This window comes from Ambystoma mexicanum, chromosome 1p (genome assembly GCF_040938575.1).
Source record: "Ambystoma mexicanum isolate Mex_15411 chromosome 1p, UKY_AmexF1_1, whole genome shotgun sequence".
In the NCBI taxonomy this organism is placed as follows: domain Eukaryota; kingdom Metazoa; phylum Chordata; class Amphibia; order Caudata; family Ambystomatidae; genus Ambystoma; species Ambystoma mexicanum.
Window position 1 is genome coordinate 243,386,601 of NC_090921.1, and position 20,691 is coordinate 243,407,291.

General features: G+C 42.1%; 1 protein-coding gene across 1 annotated transcript in view; it reads left to right on the plus strand.

The window, feature by feature from the left end:
* Window positions 1-20,691, plus strand: part of LOC138568659 (polyunsaturated fatty acid lipoxygenase ALOX15B-like) — a 169,513-nt gene that overhangs the window by 33,572 nt on the left and 115,250 nt on the right. The window contains exon 3 of the mRNA XM_069646449.1: window positions 9,468-9,552. Within this exon, the coding sequence (XP_069502550.1) occupies window positions 9,468-9,552 (85 nt within the window). The remainder of the gene's footprint in view (window positions 1-9,467; window positions 9,553-20,691) is intronic.

Below are 20,691 nucleotides of genomic sequence, written 5' to 3' on the forward strand. Positions count from 1 at the left end.
AAGGCTAAAACAAACCTAAAGTAGACTCTACATTGAAACTGGCATTCAACAATCTTCATGTCAAGTTTGACACAAATGGGTATTCGCCTATTGAGAGTGAAGTGAACTATTACGACTTGACTTGCAACAGGTCTAACACCGCTAATGGCCCACCCGCCTTAGTCGACTAATTGAATTGCCAAACCTGTCTTCTCAATTGTGGAATACCACTGCGGAAAGTAATGTCCATAAAACCTATAATCAATTGCTATTGAACTCCCTCTTTTGGTGAAGTCTGACGTGTGCACATTTTGTAAACCTATGCCATTGATGCAGAAAGGCCCTGTACGAAGATGGTTAGTAGGATCATGGATAACAATTGAAGGTCTGTGTCCGATCCTAGTGGACAATTGACCATGGCAAAAATACTTGCACTACTAAAATCCGCCCTTGAGGGTGCTTTTAAGTACATACATTGACTACATTGAGTTTGTGCTAGACTCAAGATGTTTAATGCGGGTGAATTGTTATATCTCTCCCCATTGTGACCCCGATGCTACACCATTCTTTGGCAAATGGGCTACGAAATTTACAAATGTAACGTTAATCATAAATCGTGTGAAATTAAGCCTATGGTGCCTTTTGAAAACATCAAGGTTGTGAGCACTGCCAAAGACAGATTTTATGGCCAAATGCTATGGGAGAAAATCTTTTAGTAAATGAGGCCTTCTGACCATTGAAAATGGTAAATTTCCATTCTGATGAACCTCCTGTCAGTTTACATTCTAATGTGAATGCATGTTAGAATTGTCGAGAATTAATGTGGAATAAAGAGATTATGCTAATAGAGGGTGGTTGCATCATGCCTAAACTTTAATCTCTCCACCAATGGTGATGCAACTAAATAATGCAACTAAATAATGCAAACAATCTCCAAAATAAGTGATGGCCACAATTCATGGACGATCTGGGCATTAGCATGGTAAATGGATGTCCCTGGTGACATTCTGGGTTGGCATGAAAGGCCAACAGAATATGTATGTGTGTGTGTGTATATATATATATATATATATATATATATATATATATATATATATATATATTCATGACACATATATATTCATGACACATTAGTTACGCAGACATCACTTTCAATAAATAGTGATCATGCTATTCTGGTATCAATGTGGAGGCACAAATGAACTCATTTGGAAAACAAGAAAAAGGACAAATGGAGGTGAACTTATCAAAACATCAAATAGTATGGCGTGAAAGCCATGTAGGAAGATTGAATAGGTACTGAACCAAAGAACTAGAAGGCTCAGTACAGCATAGGCTCACAGGCACTACTGCAGAAATCCTAGAGGGGATAAAGTCTACTCATTTTGGTAAAGCAACCAGTAAATGTCCAAAATAATGTGGTGGGTACCATCTACTATGCGGAAGCAGCAAGGCAAAAGCAAGCCTTGCGTTGCTTGATTTGTTCATAAAATAAGTTCATAAATGGCTGAGCGGGATGCCATATTTATAATTAAAGTAAATATAAACACAGCCTACATAGACATACGCACTTACGGGGACTGTTCATTGGCAAATGTTCTACAGTCCAGCAGCACAACTATGGCAAATAGTAAGGAGATACGGGGATGGGGGTAATAAAGCAGAGAAATTCTAATCCTGGGCATAAGTGTCATATTAAATCTCTCCACTATCTGTACAAACCGGTTTAAATACGAGTATCCTTTTGAAGACATTATCAATCTCATAAATTTTAAATCTTTAACTCGGCTCAGACGGTGTTGTTCATATCCTTTAAAAAAGATCAGAGGTTTGAGCCCACATATATGAAATAATATTTTTAACAATCATTAAGGGTGGTTTTATACCTACATCTTGAAATCCATCTTTGCTAATTTTTGTTTGAGTAGGTAGACTCTACTGACCTGGTAAATTATCGTCTGTTTGCAGTGTTAGATTAAGTAGTAAAATCTTTGCGCTCTTGCATTTTGTCGATTTAACTAAATGAAAAACCAAATTGATCACTTCCAGGTAGGATCTCGTATATAGGATTTCCCTTTGGGACATTCTGCACTAGATCATTTCACACTGCAATACTTTATGGAACAAGCCAGGCATGAACATTCTCTCATCAGCTTTTGTAGATATAACCTCCGCAATGATCGGAATTAATTTGGTCTAGGTCAGGGGTCTGCAGCCTTTGGCTCTCCAGATGTTTTGGACCATGGCTCCCGTAATCCCTCACCATTGAATCTCCTGGCAAGGGATAATGGGAGTTTAAGCCCAAAACATCTGAGCCAATGAATGCAGACCCACTGGTCTAGGTTCATTAAATGGGTATCACCTGGTCTACTTTATAAGATCCAACAATTTAATCATTTATTCATGTAGTTTCTGTATTTAACTATGTGGGAGACTATGGCCAACCTTACATTGCAAATGACTTAAAACAGGGTGAACGCTTATGTCCCTTTTTTCAATTTAATCTATTCACTGCAGATATCCCAGACACTTTTGCATCTAACCAGTTTCCCTTCTAAGATGGGCAATAATCGGTCATCCCTGGAAGGGTACACTGCTGATATGGATCAGTCGCCTATTGGCCTTGAAGAGATTATATTCTGCTGCTGGAAATTGGCTCCGACTTAATCACAAATTCCAAAATAATGTCTTGTAACAAAGGCTGAGGGCTTCAAGTTGTGATACTTGTACGAAACAAATACAGCTAGTTGCTATGTACTAATCACATTGATAATGATATGTAATAGTACATGACCATCGACGCAGGACTACGGGAAGTCTAAAGCCCTCCTTTACAAAATGTTTTAGTGGCTACTCGTTAGAAGGCATAAAAGTGTATAACTCCGGCATCATACATGCAATAACACGGCATAGAAACGCTTTCTATTTGCCTTAACTGGTTAAATAAAACTGAGGGGAAATTCTGCTCTTGGCCTGACACAGTATGTAACTGTACAAGCTATACACCTGGAAATTGGTTAAACTGCTTCAATTTCAGTAGTTGACCTAAGACCTAGCATACTGTGGAGTGATCTTACTACTTGGGAAGATACTGAGATGGGTGTATTTGGCACCCTTTTGCATCAGGGTGCTACTAAGACGCTGTGCCTTTTGCTAACTAGCCTGTCATGAAAAAAATGATTGGCTCCCGGATTGGTCTGTGTACAATAGAATACTGAAAAAGCAAGTTGAGCATAAAGCTCTACAATGGGTTTAGCAATCTAATGCTAATGTCATTTATCTAGCCGGGAAACCATCATACTCATAATTTTACTGACCAAGTATCGTCAGCTGGCAAGGTATATACACATGTGCCAGTGTGCGCAGCTTCTTAATGTTAAAACAATTAAAACCAATGGCCTCGTTAATGAGTTCTAGTGTGTGCTATACACAGAAATAAAAAGGTATAGATGTTTCCGATACCTCTCCTTTTGAATCGGCAGAACACCTGCTAACTCAATGTCTGGCATTGACCAATTTACATTGCTAGGATTCTGGGGAAATATGTCCATAATATTGCGCATATAGAAATTGAACAATTTTGAAGGACTTATTTCTTGTAGGTCAATGTCATTGGCATGTGCCCGTTGTACTATTTGGAATAAAATAATAACAAAGTGGAATGTAGAGTCTTTTGACTTGGAGTTGAATGAATCATTGCGAAACGCACTAAAGTGGGCATATCCTCACATTCTATGCCTAGTGTTTGTATTATTCGTGCTTGTTGCTTGTGGGTATTGTCCTCGCGTGTTCTTGTTGTGCATTATTACTGTATGAATATTTAGATACCTTTCGGGATTGTAAAAGTGAATATATCAAGGTAGCTCAATTCATCTTTGGGATTTGTAGCAGCATCCCCAACCTCCAGTTTTGTTGGTGGTTGTGATGGCAATACTGCAGTGGTGGCGACACCAAGGTTTTTACATTTACATGACTGTATAAAGGGGAAGAACATCATATTTTGGTTTGTAATACTTTAACTTCAACAAATCCAGCTACTTTAATAGTAGGATACTGACCGCCGACTAGGAAACCACTTTTAGGCACTGAAGATCAGCACTATTGCAGGGTGTACAGTAAATCTGAATAACAACCTAGGCTAGCTCTTCACCGTTTCTCTATTTAGAGAATATTTAGGTCGATTTCACAAATGCCAGTGATGGCTGCAAGATTGATTTTGAACCTTTCAAACAAGGTGAAGGAGATTTGGAAAATAAATGACAACCTCATTCCACTAGGTTCCATTTAATGAACATGGAGATCTTCCCTCATTTCAACTACATGGGGCACCATGGTGCAATACTTGAATCCTTTCTTTAAAAAAACAAGATTCCATGTGGAACTAAGACCCCCACAAGCCATCACTATATCTCCATTCCTTTGTAGGGGGTGGTCTTGTTCCACCTTTTGCTATTACTGGCCGACTATGCTCAGTAGAATAGCATGTGTAAAGAATTCTGATTAGTATCGAGAGACGGACAGCAATGTTCTGCTTCTTTCAGATCCACTCCAGTGAAATCCTGGTTTTAAATTTTACAAATATAAAATTAAAATGTTAAAGTGTTCACATCTGGACCATTTTTCTGTATATACTTCATGGAATTTTAAATCTGCATGTAAACACCCATTTACAATTCAGCATTTTTCCAATAGATGGTTTTGTCAAGGTCTAATGGCAAACAACCTTAATACGCTCAAGGATCTCTGATCCAATCTCTTCAAAAAAGTAGTTTCAGTATAAACCCATTTTGATTAAAGACTTTTTAGTACCTTCAAATTTGTTCGACTTGTCAGTCCTCTAGAATTGCATGTTCTTTTTTATAAAAGTGTTAACAGTTACAAGCAACTTTTACACGAAGATAATAACACAACAAAACACGGAAAAAATTACATTAACTCTACGCTCTCATCAAATGACTTCAACGTAATTAACCAATGTAAAAATTCTATTGTCATTGCCAGGTTATGATTAACTCTTTATTCAATGACCATGACGACAGTTTCAGCCAATGGTCAAACATGCGAGTTAATTACTCTTTCCACATCTGTTATGACTAAAGCATTAATGCCAGTTAATCTTTGCATCACGTGCAACAGTTAACACACTTGGCTGCCTTATCGAACACCTGTGAGGCTGTTTCACTGGCAAGCAAAGGCTGACATTGCAGTCCAAGGGAACTCATGTTTATCAATTAACAAAAGCCATATAAATCAAACTTATGTGCGTTCTATTCAACTTGACCCAGCCATTCATTTTCTGGAAGAGAAGGGTGGCATGTTTTACCTGAAGTGATGCAAGTATTGGCATAACGATTAGGGTTTAGTACAGTCGACTGGAAGTTTCCTTGTGGCAAGAGGCATGGTTGTAGACCAACTTTTTCTTAGCCTCTTAAAATGATGTACTTGGATTGTTTAAGCGTTTCCAGATTAGACAGATTATTCTTCGTCTGATGGTCCAGAATTCAAAACAAAACAATTTGAACATATAAGCTAAATTCAAAATAAATTTTAAATCTATTTTTTTAAGTCGCAGCCTTAAGTGCCGGCTGTTATACTAGTCTCGTCAAAATATAACTACACATTCTATGTATTCAAACATGGTAGCTCTCATTTTACATTGTAAAAATTTTGAATTCAAAAATAGTTTGGTTCCTAATTAAGACTTATTGATCACAACAATCCATGATCTAATCTGGAAGCTCGAGCAATCTAGGTAAATCATTAACCATTTTCTTTCTGCTCTTCTGTTGAAGAGTTGGCTGTCCCTGCCACAATCCTGGAAAGCATAGGACTGCCCATTATCTGGAAATCAAGGGTGCAGCACCATATGCGGCCAAGCAACCAATTACAAATTTAGTTTCCATGACAGCTGGTGATTCTTACCCTCTTCCTCCCCTCCAACCTGCTCATAAACATATCAAAAGATGCTTTAACTAATACTAGACATATTCATTATCTTCAAACTATCTATCCTTTAAAAAAACCAAAACACAACTAAACTAAACCAATGTGCAGCTCCAAGCAAGTCAAGTATGTCAGATTAGAGTAGCGTGATCTGATTTTCCGGCCAGAGAACGGTAATTGGGAATCCTATATAAAGTGAAGATTTAGGTGTGGTAGGGGTGTGCTCTGGCCTTTCCCAAAAGAAACCATTGCTACAGTAGTTCCTGATATGAACTTTCTTTGTAGTGTGGAGTTTAAATGATCAACTGGGATCTAAAAGGAACTCCAAAGATTTAGCCCACAAGGCTAGCCAAGGTGAGTATCTCTATAGGGAGGGCAACAAGGAAGATTGATCAGGAGAGTAGCTTTTATAAGCGGCATGTTAAAATGTAGCCTTTTATGTAGTTAAACTTTAGCTGTACTAGGCACACCCAATCCTTACTGGTAGAAGAGCAACTTCAGGTGGTGGGTGCAATCCATGGGCCAAGCTTCAGTAAAGCTGGTTGTTGTCCATAGACATGATAAATCTGGAACCCTACACCCCCCCCCCCCGCCATTCTGACCGACATGGCCCTATGGTGCTATATCTTTATCATTCAAGATTATTGGTGTTGGGATAAACCTCCTAGGTTAACAAGGAGGGGTTTGTTCTGCCGTATAACATGTTTAGGAGCGGGACTACTTCTTAATTCTGGTAGGCCCAAGTCATTTCTATTGTGTCCAGGGAAATACAAAAACACTGTAAATGTGAAGATGTACACACAGTTGTTCAGACAGAAATAGGTATTGTATATACAGCTTGTAAGTTTATTTTGCTGCTGGGTGCATTTAGTAAATCATGCATCCATATTGTTGAAACCGGACTGTTTTTACTGAGAGTCAACAGAAATGCAAAACAAATTTTTCATTCAGAGATACTTGGTATGCAGGAGGTATATACCATTATACACCATTATAATGGCCAGATTAATTGGCAGAATGCAATGAAACAAAAGAACAAAGTAACCATCACCATTAGTGACATGTGATTATCGTGTGTTCAGATGCGAGACAACCCAAAACAAACACATTAAATGGGAAATTCTTGGTTGTCTGTAGCCAGGCTTGCGGGTGACCTAACACGTGGTCGACGTCTGGATTTAGATCCAAAGATTTTAGGGACCAGAAGAGGTGTGCAAGTATTGGTCCTAAAAGACGTTTCGGCTGGTAGCCTTCATCTTGGGCCTGGAATAGGTCTCCCTATAATGAAGATTTGGGGACACTATTAATGTCTGAATCAAGGGGTAAAAACGAATGCTTGTACTAAAAACACACAATATATTCCGAGAATATGGTACACCACAATAAAATCGAGAGCTAGGGAGAGACAGAACTGACCTTGGGGGCTGCGGTACTGCGGGATTCTGTGGATTGTTTTGTGCCACCCAAGACAATTAGGGTGCAGAGCTGGGTGGACTTCTGGGCGTTAATAGCAGGCTGTAAAACGCTGCAGGAGTCAGAAAAAGATGTAGGAATCACAAACATGAAGTGCAGAAAAATACGAGTTGTGGTAGCTTGGGAACGTGAGGTTGGGGAGCGCTCACCTTATTGGGTGATTTATTTGTCCAGATAGATGCCGGAAATTCCTAGGACGCTGGTAAGTAAGCCACGGTCAGTAAAGGTCTGACTTCCATGTGATTATAACACATCAATTTATGTCCCACTTTCCTTTTTATGACTCCTGACGAACTCTCCTCCTCTCCTGATGAGACCACAAATGGTGGCAACTTGCCTCACTTTACTATATGTTGTACATAAATGTCCCCATACTTCACTGCCATTCACAGTAACCACAAGGATTTAGTCCCGTTCGAGCACATAAAGCGATGTGCACCGAATGTCCTTGGCACGCATGCGCCAACGACCAGCATCTCCACCTTTGACAGGCTCACTCATTAACGTTACAAAAGTTCAGGCGCGGGCATGCGCAACTGCTGAACACTATTCGAGGCGCGCATGCGCACCGAGCACCGCTGTACACAGCACGGCCTCTCTTCCACTTATTGCTAAGAGCTTCCCCGAGCGAATGAGACGCTCCGCTCGCAAGCTGCCCACGCGAAGCCACTCGCCAGACTGCAGCACACTTAGAATCGGACCAAAGGTAACAAGAACCTCCCGTTTCTTCTGTAATACTTCACTTATTCAACTTACCGGGACCTCTCACTCCCTTTCTTTTCTCTTTTTTTTTACTAATACAGACCTGACATCGAAACAGGCCCCTACTCGGCAATAATCACATGGAAGTCAGACCTTTACTGACCGTGGCTTACTTACCAGCGTCCTAGGAATTTCCGGCATCTATCTGGACAAATAAATCACCCAATAAGGTGAGCGCTCCCCAACCTCACGTTCCCAAGCTACCACAACTCGTATTTTTCTGCACTTCATGTTTGTGATTCCTACATCTTTTTCTGACTCCTGCAGCGTTTTACAGCCTGCTATTAACGCCCAGAAGTCCACCCAGCTCTGCACCCTAATTGTCTTGGGTGGCACAAAACAATCCACAGAATCCCGCAGTACCGCAGCCCCCAAGGTCAGTTCTGTCTCTCCCTAGCTCTCGATTTTATTGTGGTGTACCATATTCTCGGAATATATTGTGTGTTTTTAGTACAAGCATTCGTTTTTACCCCTTGATTCAGACATTAATAGTGTCCCCAAATCTTCATTATAGGGAGACCTATTCCAGGCCCAAGATGAAGGCTACCAGCCGAAACGTCTTTTAGGACCAATACTTGCACACCTCTTCTGGTCCCTAAAATCTTTGGATCTAAATCCAGACGTCGACCACGTGTTAGGTCACCCGCAAGCCTGGCTACAGACAACCAAGAATTTCCCATTTAATGTGTTTGTTTTGGGTTGTCTCGCATCTGAACACACGATAATCACATGTCACTAATGGTGATGGTTACTTTGTTCTTTTGTTTCATTGCATTCTGCCAATTAATCTGGCCATTATAATGGTGTATAATGGTATATACCTCCTGCATACCAAGTATCTCTGAATGAAAAATTTGTTTTGCATTTCTGTTGACTCTCAGTAAAAACAGTCCGGTTTCAACAATATGGATGCATGATTTACTAAATGCACCCAGCAGCAAAATAAACTTACAAGCTGTATATACAATACCTATTTCTGTCTGAACAACTGTGTGTACATCTTCACATTTACAGTGTTTTTGTATTTCCCTGGACACAATAGAAATGACTTGGGCCTACCAGAATTAAGAAGTAGTCCCGCTCCTAAACATGTTATACGGCAGAACAAACCCCTCCTTGTTAACCAAGTTCTACTAGCCCAGTGTTCTGTCGGTGATGGGCTATCCCTCCAGTTACCAGGGATAAACCTCCTAAGCACTCTATGCATCACTGGCTGGAGAAGGAATCTGGCACTATCCACTGGGATACATACTGTTTTGAATGCTCTAGTTTTCTTCTTTGTAAATGCTTATTTTCCCTTTTTGTTTAAGCTACGTTGAGTTCTGCAAGCAATCTTCATGTGGCACTACAAAAACAGCGAGAGAGTGATCTGGAACAGAGAAGAAAGGTCTACAGGTGAGGAATTTTACAATAGGTTACCTTTTGTGTATTTTATTTTTAATGTATGGAAAGGTACTCCAGGAATTAAGCTACAAAAACAATCCCGGATGTTGATTAGTTTCACTCCTCTTGCACATTGCTGTGCATAAATGGCCTCTTGCTCACGGTGGAAGCATTGTACGTTTGGTCTATGTGGTGGGCACACTGTAAATCTATGCTTGGTGTAAACTGTTTTGGTGCGCTCATTTTTCATGCTGGACTTCAGGGGCCTCAATTAAGGTGCGACTGGAGCAGAGGGTGGCAGCCACTCCAGACGATTCTGTGGGAGACAAGTGTGCTCTTAACTGGCAAGCACAAGCCTATGCCCATTCTGTTGATTAAGACCTCATTTACTATTCTCTAGGATTTGCTCTTGTACCTTAACAGCTGGTTTGGAAAGGGATCAACCATGTGTATTTTTGTTATGCATGGGTCTATTCCTGTTTTTCCTCCCTTTAGTCATTTGGGGAGAGGCAGAGCCTCATTTTGTATGAGATTTAGCGTCAACCGAAACATGCACTCTTTTCAGTGAGCACAAGCACTCCTTTCAAAAGGCGTTCAAATGCTCATCATAGAAGTGACTCGCATTTTCTTTTTTTAAATCCTTGAGTGAGGTGAGACCAGGGCACAAGATCCTTTACCCGGTTATTACCAGGACAAGAAGTCAGACTTGTCACCTTGGCATTACTAAATGCCAGGACTTGTTGAGAAACCCACAACTTTGCCTGCAAAAGGTGTGCCAAGGTCTCAGAAAACAGATGTCTTCGTCACCATTAAGCAAGCACTCGCAATGGATCTGCCTTTAGCTCTGCCGGATTACAGTAAACCTGTTGTGCTGTTTTTCAATGAGTGCAATGGGATTGATCAAGGTCTAGTGACTACGGGACAGTGAGCACCGTCCTGTATCATATCACAGAATAGCTTTGCATCCTGTAGACGCGGCACTTCCAGCTTGTCTGCTGTCCTATTGCCACTGCTGTCCTATTGCCGGAGGAAACCGACTCCTTGGTATAAGGGCATTCTGTTACGATTGTGGTTCCCCATGCTGTATTGTTGTTGCTTAAAGGGAAGACCCGGCATTTGTTGAATTCCCGTCTTACCCAGTGTGAAAGTTGCTAATTTTTACTGCCAATGTAACTGTCATTGTTCATTTTGGAATCCTGCCTCTTTAAACACCTGAGCCTGGGTAGAGCATGACTGTCTGGTTGATGTGGAGGCCCTTATTCCCCTGTGTTGACCTACCTGATCTGACCTGTTTCAGTTTTTGTTGATGGATCTTGTATCCTGAAAATTGTTTTCTGGGTATTCTGTATGTATACCCCATACTGTTCTAGAAGCAATATCAATTACCTGTGGCAAAATCCACACGTCAAACATGGCTCTCACCTGTGCCCTAGCTCTAGACATATCTGCTACAATCTACCAATGCCAGGTACGGCCATGGGGTGGTCCATGACATTGTGATCCTCTGGCAGCAACATGGTCCCACTTTAAAGAATAAAGTAGGGTAAGATCAGGCTGAAGTCCACACAAACTTGATTATACAGAGTCTTTATACCTCCATGTATGTCATCTATGATGTATTTCTACGTGGCAAACTATTGAATAGGGGGATTGGTTAAGGGAACATGGCTACCTATAGTATAAATATCTGATAACCTCATTGGCTGCCCCTTATCTGTTGGGCACGCCTTGAACCACCTCTAAGTTTAATACTGATGAGCACTGTGGTGAGGGAGGGGAGCCAGATAATCAGGTGGCTAGGAATGCAGACTTGAGAGCCTGCATCCCATCCCACCTGAAGGCTGGCTCCCCCCTGCCGCCATCGCCCCCACCACCACACCCAGTGTCACATTAACTAGGGCCCTCGGCCATTAACCCCCAGTGTTGCCCTTGGAACGGTTACATAATGGAAAATGGCAGTGGATTGGCCTACACAACATTGTATAGCATGCTGCTTCATATACCATCTGATTGGTTGCCATGCTGTCCCAACCTTGGACTTGTATCTCATTGTATGTAAGCAGAATGGACCCCAGGTGCTTGAATAACATCTGACTACTCCCCACTTTCCCAATTAAACCATTGTCTCATAGGTCTGGCCCCAAGCTAAGACATCCGCTGCTTTGTCGACCAAGCCGCCTGCTCTTTTCTGGGACTTTTAAGGTAGTGTAGGCACACCACTATCTTCTTCCAAAGCTTAACGAACAGCCATTGTTTTTGACTTCTTAATCGCATGTGAGGAGCCACAAATGTGTCAATTTTGGCCTTCTATTTGACTCAATTATGCTGGGTGTCCTTTCTCCTTTTGGCCTCTGGAGACTTGCTCACTCCACCTTGTATAGGCTTAATACACCTTAAATGTCCAATAATTGGATCTTGCAGATGTTTTTTCTTTCATTAATCTAAGAGAAACAGGCCTTACATACATTGCTTATCCTTTTGACTCCCCTTGTGCCTTGCAATTCCTTAAAATAGCATCCTTGATCGCAGGCCAAATAGACTCCACATTATTTTGCACACAAAGCTGTTTTTCCAACGTTCCCTGACTCTGCAGCCCTGCTCTCTCTGTAGCTTGATTGGTTTTAATACAAGTCTGACGTCCAGATTTTCATTATGGCCGTCCTAACCATGTTATATTTTCCTATCTTTTCTATGTCTTGTCTACCTTGCATTATATGTATATACACTTGTTAGCCAGCAGGTTACTTTATCTTTGTATTCAAGAATTCGTCATCTTGAAGTACAAGTTTCTGCAGTTACATCTTTGTTCTTGTGTATGTTCACATAGTTTCAGTATGTCTTGGTATGTCTTATCACTGTTCCCTCGTCAGATTTCACTTATTGCTCCATGATGCTTAATGGTGCATGCAGACATCCTTCCACCCTTTCAGTGTGAGGGTACATTTGATACATTGCATGCATATCGTCTCCTACACTAGATTCAGCATTGGGGACAATACATCCTCCCATATAGGGCTCTTCTCCTGCTGTTGCAATATGATGGAGAAGAGGGTGCAGGAGTGCGATAACGTGTCCACCTGCTCCTCTACAAAAGCATCAAAGGGGTATGTGGTGGAACAGGACGTTCACTTGATACAATCCTGGAATCCTGACTATATATTTTATAACCCCAGAAGTAAAGCATTTTTCGCCTGGCGGAGCATTCTTGCGGAGGATACAATGTTGCAATTTCACAACTTGCATACGGTTTATTCATGAACAAAGAGTTTACTCAATTAAATTCACATGCTGCAGACCTAGACAATAGGGAAGAAACACCAGAGAAGGGTCAGGAAGGGAAGAGTAAAGTCAATGAAGGTGGATAGCCCGGAGTCTCGACTTGGGTTTCATTACGCAAAGTACGTGGAGACTAGAGGAAAGTTGCATGTGGTTCTTTATGTTATTTCTAAATGGTGATTTAGGAGTAGTCCAACATTCTGGTAGCTGAACAGTGGTTACCTCACCCAGCCTGGTGCTTGTTACTACTTGGAAAGTTCTGGCACAGACTGTCCCAGTTATGAACAAATCCCACGGTGGAGGTGTTCCGCTTAGAGGGCACCCATTCACTCTGCCCGCAACCACCCCTATCTCTTTGGCAGCCTCACCTGCTCCCTAGGTGGTGGCGTTCCGTGTGGCACTTGTCCCCTGGCTCCCCAGCAATCTGGCTCACCTGCTCCCTCGGCAGGGATCTGCATGGTAAACCCTTCCACCTCTTCTGCCCGTTATTCACGAGTTGGGCTTTGTTACCTCGCTCGCACTGCAACCGGTCACGTTGGCCCTCCAGTACATTTTTCCCAGACTGGCTAATAAGCCCAGACAAACACCTCTGCCGCACCTTGACCTGCAGTCTCCTCCATCCCTCTTGGCACGACCTACTCCTTTTTTTTAAAGATGGACAGCACAAACTCATTAACTAAAACTCTGCATCTTGGCTCATACCTGACGGGCCTTCACTCTAGTAACCATCTTTGTTAGGCAGAATCATATGCAGTACCCTTTGGGAACAGCCCACACAATAAGACTACAAGTGACAGTACAAATTCACGTTTGGTACAAGCCCGTACTACACAGTAAGTGTTAGCGACGGCAGAGCAGCCAGACTTGTCTCAAGAGTAAAGTGAGCAGTATCAGAAGTTACACAAAGGACAGTAATTACTATGGTTCAAACAAACACTGACTGTTTCTGAGTAAAAGAATATACTTTTATTTACACAATCATTTGTAAAACAGTTCACTAAAGGAAAGCAGCAGAAAATCGCAATCTTAATATACTACACAACGCCCAATGAATTCTGGACAAGTTAATCTCCAAATGAAGTGAGACCAAAATGGCACAGAAAGACTAGGTTTTACAAAACTAAGCAGCACCAACAAGTAGGCAGAGTAATCTATAAAAGGCCTGCTACAATGAGGATTCAAAGCAATAGGCCTGGGACAATGTTGGAGTCTTTGCAGAGGATCACACCGTTCAGAGTAGTTTGCGGTTAAGTCTTTGCCAAGAGTTCCAAACAAAGTTGTTTGGAAGAAGTTACTTTAAAGAGTAGAGCAGGACATGCCCTCGGATTGGTGAAAGATTTAAAACACTTTCACTGCGTCAGACAGAACGAACTGGGTTTGCACAGTACCTTTAGAGCAGAAGAATGCTGTAGCTGAGGCAGAAGTTCCTGGCAGATCCTGCAGGTTCATGGTTCCTTAAGCGACTGTCAGACTGACCTGAAGGAAGAATGGAGGGTCCTGCACTTCCCTGGGAAGAAACCAGCAGCAGAGCAACAAATAAAAGGTGCACTCCTTAAAACCCAAACCGTGTCCAGTCCTCACGGCTATCCAGTTCACTGCAGCTGTGCACAGCAAATTCGACCAGAGGGAGGCCTTCCTTGGTGTTTGGCAAACTGATGGGTCCCACCAGCTCAAGGGAAGAAGATTCCTTGCAGATCTTCTGTCGTCGAAGTTTGGAGATTCGGACCAGCAGCAAGGCTTCACCGGGAGGTTCAGTCGTGGTAGTGGTCCTCTTCTTTCAGATTCTCTTCTGGTCTCTTGATCCAGTGGCGACTCTGCTTTCCAAGTCCCCCATTCACACAGCCTGGCTGTTAATCACACAGCAGGGTGGTTGTCCTGGCAGGACAGTCACCACAGCTAATCATGGAGTGTGAGATGGGTCTCCAAGGTGACCGTGTGCAGGGAGTCTCAAACCCCTCCCTCACATCCTGTCCTCTCAGACATTCAGGCGCCTAAGGAGGGCTTCTGTGCAGAAGCCCGTCAAAGGACGGCATACAAAGGTGCCAAACCTGGTTTGGTGCGCACAGAAAACGAGACCTTTTACAAAAAGAAATGGCGAATAAACCCAGCCGGTACCGAAATAAGAGGTTCAGCGGATTAAAGTTTGAGGCTACTAACTTAGCCTAAAACAGTACCAAGGCTATTTTCATAGAGCGTGGTAGGGAAAAAATGGTAGATACCACTGCCACCAGCCAAATCTTAAAGGGGAATGAAATATGTTCCCCGAACAGACAAAGTGAGAACTATCAACCCTTTCCAGTACTCTATGGAAGATAGTTTGTACTGGGTCTGTGAATTTAAAAACTAAGTCAGTGGCAACTTTACATTTTCTGGGAGACAGTCAGTCCCAGAAAAAGAGTGGCAAGTCTGAAAAAGACAACTGTCACTGCACTAAAGGTGCTGTGTGACACAGTAAAAAGATGCCTGTGGAGTAGGTGAGGCTCCAGTCTATGATCACAAATGTACAACACCTAGCAAACACATGTAAGAGTGGGAAAAAAGTCTCACACTTACTAGGTGAAAAAATAAATCCTAGAAATCCAGCAGTTGAGGGACTTGTAGGTAAGGGAAATGAGCCATTCTGGCATATTCTCCCCAAAACTCTAATCAATGGCCCTTGTTTTCGAAGATTGTAGTGTGCTCACGCTCCCTTGAATGTTTCAGGAAAGTGAGCAGTCTGCAAGGTCAACTACAAACGCAAGAATTTGGCTTATGGTCGACCAATGAGAGATGGACTAATTGGGGAAAATGGGGAGTAGTCTGATGGGATTGAAGCTCCAAGTTTTGTTTCATGTATGTGCTGCTAAAGAGCCGTCCAAGGTTGGGATAGCCTGTCGACCAATCACCGGGTTTAAGGGGCAACCTAACCTACAATAATGCTGCATAGACCAATAGTTTTTTTCTGCAATAATCAATACTATACATATTTAGAGGTAGTTCAAGGCATGTCCTACAGACAAGGGGCAGCCAATGATGTATTCATTCTTATGTTATATGCATAGATATGTTCCCTTAACCAATCCCTTCCCTCAATAGGTTTTATAATTTACCACGTAGAATGTCATAGATTACGCATGTTGGGGTGGAAGATCTTTATGTAATCCATCTACTGAGTGCATGCATCAGTCTGCTTGTCAGTTCTCCTTGCTTTATTAAATGAGAATAAAGTAGTACTTGCCATATTCCTTAAGTCTGTCAGATTATTTGGTTTGAGATAATTATTTGTAATTCCATCTAACACGACTCCAGCTGCAAGAGCACATTTTGGTAGCAGTGCAGTTGGTGCATCGAACTAGGCCAGATTGAGACCCCTGGATGCTTGGCTGCTACCATCACTAGCCAGAAGACTGAGCATCCTATGGAGATCGGTGCACAGTGATGTACAAGATTTGGTTGGCTAGTGCACCTTTGACGAAATTCCAGTCTGCTCCCTGCAGTTGTCCTGTGAATGGAAGGCGAACTGGTCTGTTCGAGTGTCTATGCTGAGGTATTCAAGCTGAGTCACGGATGTAAGTAGAACTAAGGTGTCAAATGGGGGGGTTTGTGTTGTAAATAAGTATAAAAGTAATACTGTTTGTGGGATTATAAAGGGAAGTTGTAGCTACCTTGACTCCTGGTTCCAAGGGGGCAGGAGGGTCCACACTTAAGTAAAGTGGTGGTCGGGATTCCTGAGGCAGTGCCCGCTGTAAAGTGTATCGCATTCCAAAATGGAGTGAAACAGCAAAGTCATAATTTACTAAAATAGCAAATTAAGGCGCACGCAGTAAAATTGAAAATGTGCACATGTGGGTTATCAATCAATATAAAACTTGTGTTTAGACATATGAAACGATAGTAAAAAAAATTAAGGAGATTGACGTCAATTTCCTGGACCAAATGTTCACTAATCAGGAGGGTAAGAATTTCAAGAAATTAATATATAAAAGCAAGATACCAAAGCATGATGGTGTTAACGAAGGAGCAAACAATATAGTTGCATATATTAGCAATGAAAATGTGTTTTTGGGATTATAAACTGTTTGATGGTGCCTGTGTCAATTGATCATTAGATAAAATAATCTAATCGCGTCTACATCGACTCATTCTTGGGGTACATGACTCTTTTACATCTGTATAGGACATTGCCGAGACACAGCAACTATGAGGAAACATCATTTGAAATGGGTCTGGGCAACGACTAATGTGCCATGGCCTCAGTAGGGTTTGCTGTCAACCATATTGTGGCATATGACAATTTATGTGATGTGCCTGCCACACATACGGGTGTAAAGTTCCAGAAAAACTTGGGCCATTTTATAATTATGGAAGATGTACCAGAGTGAGAAGATCCACCCAAGAGGGAGTGGATGCTCAATCAGCATAAAGGAGAGAATAAAACTCCTTCGGCTTCACTTTGCCCTCTTGAAGAGAAGAGCGTAGATGCAGAGAAGGGATTTTAGCAGCAGTGGTGTATGTTGATCCAACGTATGTGCCCCTACTTATAGAAGCAAGGATAAGGCTGAAAAGGGCAAAAGCAGACCACACAGATATATCAACACACAATGAAAGTAAACCACGTGATGAGCGAAAAGGACGGGCAAGACAGATGAATGGAGATGGAGGAAGATGCAAAGAAACGATGGGTAAGGCTAATGGAATAACGTGGGACAGAATGAATGGATGGAGGACAAATATTACTTAAGCTAGACAATGATGGCATTGATGGGGTTCGAGATGAGAGAAAAGCAGGACAACATAACAGGAAGAGGAAAGGGCGCATAAAGAATGCAAGGGAATAACGGAGGATATGAGGCAAGGAGAGATTAGAATAGCAGAAATGAGAAGAGCTAGAAGCCCACAGAATGAAAGTACCTAGTTTGCAAAGGTGGGGGGATGAGAAGAAATTAACAAGAGTAGGGATTAAAAGTTGAGCTGGAATGTTTGACATAAGAGCATAGTGCAGATTGATTCACAAGAACTACTGGAGGAAGAGGGACTGTCACATGGGCTGATGGCAGGTACTGAAGACATGACACAAAGGCTTGGAATTTATACAGGCAAATAAGGGATAACGACAGCATAAAACCGAATGCAGAGGGTCCCTATTAAGGGGAACTGAAGGTAGGTTAGATGACATCATAACAGACGAGTACAGAATGTTGGATCTTGATGTACAGAAGGCCAACCGTCACAGGTTTGGGCATAATGTCAGCCGAAGAAAGGAAGGAGAATGAGGGCGCAAATAGAGGGTGCATGCAGTTTAAGGAAATAATGTGCAGACAAAGGGAAAATGGTCTGACTTGGTGGACCCTAAATAAAAAAAAAACACCAGAACAGACACCATATACTGAGCAACCACAAGCATGTTCGCACAATACAGGATATAACCCCATATGTAAACAGATTACGATTATTACCGGGAAGCAGATAAACTGAGACTAACCCTACCTGGAAGATGAGGAGTGTAGACCAGTATGATTATGGACTGGGATTTTCACAATTACCATTATTGTAGAACTGGAAGGACAACCGCAAAATAAACTCTGGCCACAATTTAAGATCTAAAGTGCAACAGCAATTGATGAAACAGGTGAGAATGGAAGCAAAGCCATGGCCAGAAATCCAATCGTGCATCACTGCCGATTGAGTAGAATAAAGCATAGAATAGAAAGCAGGAGGAAGCGGTTAGTTCAGAAGTTGTGAAAAATAGACATAGAAGGACCAGTATTGAACAGTACTGAAGAAAGGGTGATGCGAGTTTCAGTCCGGGCAGCAACACCATGCAGGGTATCCCACCGGCCAGAGTGGGTACAACCTTTGGCCAAGGGGATAAGGTAATGGGCTTAGAGGAGTAGGACCAGGTGCGTTTCAAAACCCTCAGGGAAGAGGATTTAATGGCGGACAGCTGCAGCACTGCTTAAATTGCAGAAGAATAGGACACATAGCTAGGACATACAGAAGCAGAGGAGGCATGCAACAGAATTGGCAAGCTCGAAGAGGGGGGTGGGTTATGCTCTACAATATAATACAGAACCACAGGAATATTCTGCCCAAGATCACATGCAGGCTCAGACATGAGCCGTAACCCCAAGAAAAGTAGCCAGTGCCGCTGCAAATGCAAGTACCCATGCAAGCACAATGGGTACAACCACAAGTAGACATAGCAGTCTACGGTTTCACAATGTAACATGACCTCAGGAGCTCAACAAGCACCTGCACCACAATTAGGGATGTGTGACTGTAGTAGGAGGAAATCCTTTCACAGGTACAGGGATGAATTTATACCCACAATAGGACAGCCCTCAGAGCGACCTGATATCATCAGTGTTATCATTGACACCAGACCCCCAAGAGGAACCAAGGGAGAGGGTAAGATGCTGGAGTCACTTGTTCCTGTGGCCGTGAGGGAAAATATCCAATGTCTGGTACTGCCATCAATGCTTGGGGATGCTATGGCCTGATGAACTTGGTTCCTTTCACAGATGAATTGCCAATCTCTATAGGAGAACATGTCAATGCCGTTATGGTCCAGACAATTGGGATGTGACCTGACATTATGATATCCTTTACTGACCAAGGCATAGTGGGCTGTACTCCAGGGATACACAATATGAATATGGGAGTTTATATTGGCCTTTACAGGCCAGAAGGCATTATGAGGAGTTCCTTTAGATCGAAGGTTATTATATGGATAGACCATCTGGTTACCCAGATTGGTAGATGCAATACTGAGAATACCTACTGATTTCTTGTTTAGATGAGATTCACATGGCCAATGAGAAAGGGCATCTTATAGTTGGAAACAGCAGTGGTCGGAGAAGAAAGGGTGATGCTTCATAGAGGATGAACAGTGATGGCCCTCAGTGAAGGATTTGGGTTACAGATTTGACAGCCCAACTGTTGAGATGACTACTCTGACGATGGACTATTGATTTTTCCAAGTCCCACTTACCAGGTTAAAGTAGAGAATATAGAAATACCACAGAGAATGGTGTTGGTAAACATACTGTCATTCTTTCAGGAACAATTGGAGAGGGTGCCAAAGTTTATGTACTACAAGCCCATATGATGTGGTTCTATTAAAAGGGATAGGTGCAGTTAAAATTAAACTAAAACCAGGAGCTCTTACCACAAGTTAAACAATATCCTATGGCCTGAGACTGATGAAGGTATATTTGAGACCATTTCTGCTTTAATGAAGCAAGTCATATTGATGCCATCGAATTCATCTAACATGGCTGCGTTCCTCGTGAGGAAATCGAAGGGGGAGATTGTGGAGATTTATACAGGACCTTCACCCCCTAAACAATACAGTTGAAATGGAGTTTCCTTTAGTTAAATCCTGTGACAATACTGTCACATTCCATGTAAGGCTAAAATATTTGAGCTATAGATTTGAAAAATGCATTATTTTGATTCCTCTTCATGAAGACTAACAAGATTTGACTTCATTTTCCTATAGCAATACCTGTCTGAAACATACTGGGTTTCGCTGAGGGTGGGTACTGTGAGCCCCCTTTAATCTTTGGAGTCCTCCAAATGAACCTGGATAATATCCAACTCGAAGTGCAATAATCCAGTATGTGGATGACATTTTGGTATGCAGCGAGGCAGAAGAAAGATGCAGAGAAGACTCCGTTTAACTCTGAGAAAGGATACAAGGTAGATGAAGAGAAGCTACAATACTGTCAGGAAGCGGTCTTGTACACAGAACAGTTGAGCAATCATGTAGTGAAAAAAGTGAGACTTGGAAGGGCAGAAACAATCATGAAAACAGTGCGTGAAACACAAGTTTCAGGCCCAATAACATGGACAGATGAGATGACTGAAGGATTTTAAGATTTAAAGAGACAATCC